A 6,245-nucleotide genomic window follows, 5' to 3' on the forward strand; every position below is an offset into this window, starting at 1 on the left:
AAAAACTGTTAAATTTTATATAGGCAAAACCCATCTTCATGTTCCTGTATTTTTCATTTTTTGTTTATTTGATCCTTAATTGGACTAAGTAAACAAAAAATAACCTTCAAAAAAATTAAGTAAATAATAAATTTTATATAGGACGGCGACAAATACAGAAGTATAAGGACTAAATAAAAAAATATATCAAAGACGAACTAAATAAAAAATAAAAAATATAAAGATATGGGGATAGATTCTGCCTTTTACTCTAACAAACCCTAGGCGCCTAGAGTTTTTTTCTTATTTTTTCTTCGGCAGCCGTCAATGCCTTAATTTTTCTATTGACGGTAGCCACCCCTTTTGTTTATGTTATTTTAATTTCATAAAATATAATAAATAGCCAATTCTTTTTCATTTTTCTGACGGATTAAAATTTATCACGAAACGCAATTCAATTATCAAGAAGTGACGATAGATTGAAGATCTTTCAGTAACAAAATGGATCCGTCTATGAGCTATACTAGTTTTATTTATGATGTTTTACTTTGTCCTTTCTTTAGGAAAGGTTTGTTGTTTCCTTTTTAGAAATTGTTGTCTCTTTTTTAGAAGGAGTTATATCAAGTGTTGATTGAATCGGATTCTGTGAGATTGCGGGTGCTTGGAGAAGTTTGAACGAATTAAGAGTGATTGAAGACTGCACTTAATTCGCGAAACAATTAGTAATTTATTTTTATTTTCGCAAGTAAGGTCTGCGAATCAGACAGCATGTTGTCTATTTCATGTCAGGTCATCGGGTTTAGTTTTCAAATTATCCCGAATTTCTTACAAATGTAACTGTTTCATATTCAATTTAATAAGATCCGATGAATTAAAAAAAATAAAAATTTGAAAAGAATATTCACAAATTCTTTGACTACATAGAGTAAAATAAATTGATATTTTAAAAATTTTCAAATATTATGATGCACTATCTCATGTAGCATCCTAAAAAAATGATCCGAAAGAAAAAAAATGAAAAAGGTAGAGGTAGAAGAAAGGTCCAAAACCACCGCACAAGATTGAACACATATTGTCCTCCTATATTTTGAGATGTCATTTTCTTTATCTTAAACACTCATGTAGGCCCTCTAAGCTCTCTGTGGATCTTTGCATTAACTCCACAGCGAGAGAGACAAAGCCTGATTAATAAATTTCTTTTCTATGTGATTAAATTGAAACTGATTAATTAGTATGGGACAATTTTTATCTTTTCTTTTAATTTTTTCTTTTTATCCACTGCCACTTGCACGTCTCAATTCGTACAAATAATATATCTTCGCTTGCAATATAAAGAGGGGAGGGTAAAGCAGAAATAGAGTTTTATTTGATTAGTTTATGGCAATTGCAGCAATGATGAGCCTTAACGACGGCAGCAGCAACAATAGTAATAGTAATATTAATATTAATAATAAAGAAGATGATCACGAACATGACATAATTATGCCGGGGTTTCGGTTCCACCCTACTGAAGAAGAACTCGTTGAGTTCTACCTTCGCCGTAAGGTTGAGGGCAAACGTTTCAACGTTGAGCTCATTACTTTCTTGGATCTTTATCGTTATGACCCTTGGGAACTTCCTGGTATTTCTTCCCTTAGGGCACTTTTTCTCTTTTTCTTTTGTCTCTTACTTATAAGTATCTCTTGAAATGAGTTTGGTTTGTGTATGGTCAGCTTTGGCAGCAATTGGAGAGAAAGAATGGTTCTTCTATGTTCCGAGAGATCGAAAGTATCGAAACGGGGATCGGCCTAATCGTGTGACGACTTCTGGGTACTGGAAGGCGACTGGAGCTGACCGGATGATTAGAAGTGAGAATTGCAGGTCTATTGGGTTGAAGAAAACCCTAGTTTTCTACTCTGGGAAAGCTCCCAAAGGCATCCGAACAAGCTGGATCATGAATGAATACCGTTTGCCTCACATCGACACTGAACGTTATCAGAAGGTAATCAAACAAGATTTAGTCTTATTCTTCTTACTCTTACTTTTCTTACCGGCTTTAGCCTTACTACTGCTACTTTCATTATGAACTATAAGATGAACTCTCTCTTTTTATTTTCATCTATATATCTTTCTTCCTCTCATTTCTTAAGGGTCCAAATTATCTTTAAGAGCAAGGTAGTATGGATATTTCCTTCAATCAACGTTTCCCATTTATAGGAAACTGAAATACTTTAAATTATCACCATATCCATGTTCAAGTGTTCCATTTTCATGTCCGTGTCCGTCCGTCCTTTGGAAAAAGTTATTACTGGTTTTTTAAGATTTCAATTTTCAAATTTAAGTGGTTTGGACGTTTCCGTTTCCTTGCTGCATGATTTTCATAACTACAATCGCTCAGTGGGGAACCAGTATTTTCAGTTTTGAGTCCTTTTAGTAGCCAATTTAATTAATAGTTTGATTCATAATTTGCAGGCTGAGATATCACTTTGCCGAGTATACAAGAGAGCTGGAGTGGAAGATCACCCATCCGTCCCTCGGTCATTTCCGACAAGGGCATCCTCATCTTCTAGACCATCAAAATCCATAGAGCTTCCTCAAATTCACGTTTCTGGAGGACACTCGATACAAGCCGAAAAGATTAGTTGCGAAACAGATGGAAGCTGCAGTAGCTCAGATGTTACCACTGCTTTAGGATTGACTAATGCATACCATCATCCAATTACTACCTCATCACTTGGATTACCACCTGCTTCCATACAAGAAGAGGATATGTTTCTTCACCAGTCGCGACAAGCTTCTCCTTTAGTCCCTAACAACAGCCTCTACGCCGGTTCATCAAACCCGGTCGATGATCTTCATACATTACTAAACTATCAGCAATACTACACAACTACTACTCATCAACAACAACTCTCCATGATGCAGCCGCACACGTTACCTCCCACTATGTTACCAAGCTCGCTACCGGCCGCTGCCTTTTCAGATCGATTGTGGGAGTGGAATCCAATGCCGGAAGAAACTAGAGACCAGTACAACGTTAACAATCCATTCAAGTAACCATTTATTATTATATGCATCTCGTGCTTACATCAATTTTACTTTTGTGTTGCAAGTGATATATATATTATGTATATGCAGGATATTATCTCTAATTATCAACTTTTATCTAAGGTCATTAGGTTTTGGATGTGACATAAAAAAATTATGTATCATCTTCCAGTCTCTGATTCCTTGTAGGGAATTTTGTTTTAGTCTATAATTTAAGTTTGTGTTTCAATGTTAGCTATATATGAGGATCAGACTTCTTTGAGCTTCACCACTTAAAAGTAGATTATGAGCATTTTGTTGCAAGATAGATATTTGCAAAAGAATAAAAATTTCCTGCAAACTTAATTGCAGGAAACTCCTGCAACAGGGGTTGAGAGGATGCCACCTATCACTTATAAAATAATTAATTTAACAATTAATGTTGGTTAATTAACCAGTTCAGTCCAGGTACTAAACTGATTAATTAACCAAAAATATGAACCTAAAACTAAAAGCACGTACGGTGAGATTTTTCTTTATTGGAACAGATTCCGATTATAATTAAAGTAAATGATTTTGAATATATTATTAAATCATCTAACTTAAAAAGTCCAAATTAAAATCATACTTATTTAATTATAGTTCACTTCAACATTCTCCAAATTAGATATCAAAAAACAAAAAACATGCTTTTTCTCTAAAATTGTTTGTTTTTGGATGAAGGATAAAGTAAATGTGAATAGGATGAGGCCTTTCTTGAGTATCAGTACAGCTTAGAACTTCATATTTTTAACATATTATCACCACTGTATGTTAGATTTTCTAGAACTCCAAACGAGGTTAAGAAAGGCATATGTAACATTCTGAAATCTAGTAACTTTGCCTGTAGCTTATGATTAGTGTGTCCATGTGGATGTGGGTATCTTGTATTTAGATAGGATATCTTTGCTTTTATCACCCATCTTGGCTTGAAAATGTACACTTTAAGTTGACGAGGGTTGTTTCTTTTGTCCTGAATGTGAAGGAGAATAAGCTGGAAATTTCCAGGCATGTCATATTCATAAAGTGAATAGAGTAGTGGAAACTATAATTTATTTGTCCCTCCAGACTCCTAGATGTTAGTTGTTCTGATTGTTTATCTTTTCAACAATGCTTGGTGAAGTAAAGTTATATATGAATATACTCAGGAAAATCCTAACCTAGATCCGGTTCATGAACCTATCCAATGAGGCGTTACAATGACTGGACGTTGAAGTTGTACACAGGAAGCTGTTCATATAGCATATAGGCATCATTTAGTGTGAATAATTTTGCAATTTTCCATATCTTCTACAATCCTATATATATATATATATATATATATATATATATATATATATATATATATATATATATATATATATATATATATATATATATATATATATATGTATTCAATTTACGGAATATTGCATGTTAAATTAACCAAATTATCTTCTAACAGTGGGTTACCAACAGTTGGCTAATTATTATTCTCTAAAGGTTTGGCTAATTACTGAACTAGTTAATAAACAGGAACTAAATGATTAATTAGCCATTTTATCAAGACAAAAGAAAATAACGTACGTGGCATCCTCTCAACCCCTGTTGCAGGAGTTTCCTGCAATTAAGTTTGCAGAAAATTTTTGTTCTTTGCAAAATGTAATTTTACCAGGCCTGGGTACATTTTTGGTACTATTTTGGTACAAATTACAGTTTTACTTTTAAAATTAATAAACTAAAGGTAAAATAATTGTTTAGATCCACAATTTTAATAATTTTGTCAAATAAATTTTCAAAAAAGAATTTGGACATTTTTGTTCATGAATATTACGAATTGGGATAAATATATCCAAATCCCAAATTATATCTATTTCCGGAATTTATTTTTACAAGTTTTGATTGCATGATGATTATTTTACACGATTGATTTTGAATTTTAGTTTTTTTTTTTTGGCAAAGTAGCAATTGTATTAATTTCGGAAAATAGAAGTACATAACGTTTGTGAGATCTAGACAATAGAGATTACAATAATACTCCTAAAAAGGAGGCTTTAAGGACTTTTTAGCCACTTCATGGGCCATCCAAGTACACATTCGCTTAACATATGCAAAGTAAGCGAACGGTATAAAATTATGACTTCTATTATTGATGGAATATCTTTCTCGACTTATTCCAGTGTCGTCGCAACTTCGGGTGATATTATTCCTGAAAAACAATGAGAACTACAATAAGTGATAAAACTCAAAATTTTCATACAAATCATACCAATGTTTGATACTATATTATATCTGCATCAGAACTTATCTTAAACATTGCAGACGGTAGATGCCTTCATCAACGTACTTTAACCTCACAAGGAGTACTTTAACCTCACAAGGAGTACTTTAACCTCACAAGGAGTACTTTAACCTCACAAGGAGTACTTTAACCTCACAAGGAGTACTTTAACTTCACAAATTGAAATGACAAATTTTATATATAAATAATAAGATCTAAATAGAGTAAAAAATAACATATAATTATACAAATATTTAAAAATAATATATAGTAGGTAATTTAAATACTAAATTTTATTATAATGAATTTGATTTCGATTGAGGTTTCAATAGTTAGAATCGTGTCAAAAATAGTTAAAACTGAATTTGTATGAATATCTATTTTTGACAATATAATTGACAAATTCAGTAAATGAAATTAAAGAAAAAAAAATTATAGTTATAATTTACAGGGAAAAATATTACAATTTTTTGCGGTTAATAATGCAATTAAAATGAAAAAGAAAAAATCTTTTCTGGAAAATCAGAGTAGATATTTTTATAAGTGGGGTATATTTTTAAAATAGTTATATTAAATCATGATAAAATAGTAAGATTAATGTTGTTGCGTAAAAGTTTATTTGCAAATGGCAGAAAATCACAAATTCAGGTATATCTGAATTATTAAAAAGTAAAAAATTGGCTATTGTCGCCTAGAATTACGACCTTGAGAAGCATTTTTAGAAACAAGCCCAGTTTGTCATAAATGGATTCGATTTTCAAAACCCAGTGAAAGAATAAGAAAATAGAATAAGCACAAAAACTATTCATTTATTGTTTCAAAAAGAACAATTAAACCATTATTAAAATTGACAGAATACAAAAAAGGAAAAGGAGTATATAATTCAAAAATTAATTTAAACAAGAATTTATTTTTTGCAACAGGTTGATAACGAAGATAAGACACCCATTAAAAATTCTAG

At 31.7% G+C, this 6,245-nt stretch overlaps 1 protein-coding gene across 1 annotated transcript; it reads left to right on the plus strand.

Annotated features, from left to right (window-relative positions):
• The first annotated feature begins 1,145 nt into the window (after positions 1-1,145).
• LOC126670625 (NAC domain-containing protein 35) lies at positions 1,146-3,274 on the plus strand. Its single transcript, XM_050364397.2, has 3 exons — positions 1,146-1,600; positions 1,692-1,960; positions 2,431-3,274. The coding sequence occupies exons 1-3, from the start codon at positions 1,357-1,359 to the stop codon at positions 3,013-3,015; spliced, it is 1,098 nt and encodes a 365-aa protein (XP_050220354.1). The 5' UTR covers positions 1,146-1,356; the 3' UTR covers positions 3,016-3,274.
• The last annotated feature ends 2,971 nt before the right edge of the window (positions 3,275-6,245 follow it).

Source organism: Mercurialis annua, linkage group LG1-X, assembly GCF_937616625.2.
Source record: "Mercurialis annua linkage group LG1-X, ddMerAnnu1.2, whole genome shotgun sequence".
NCBI classification, from domain to species: domain Eukaryota; kingdom Viridiplantae; phylum Streptophyta; class Magnoliopsida; order Malpighiales; family Euphorbiaceae; genus Mercurialis; species Mercurialis annua.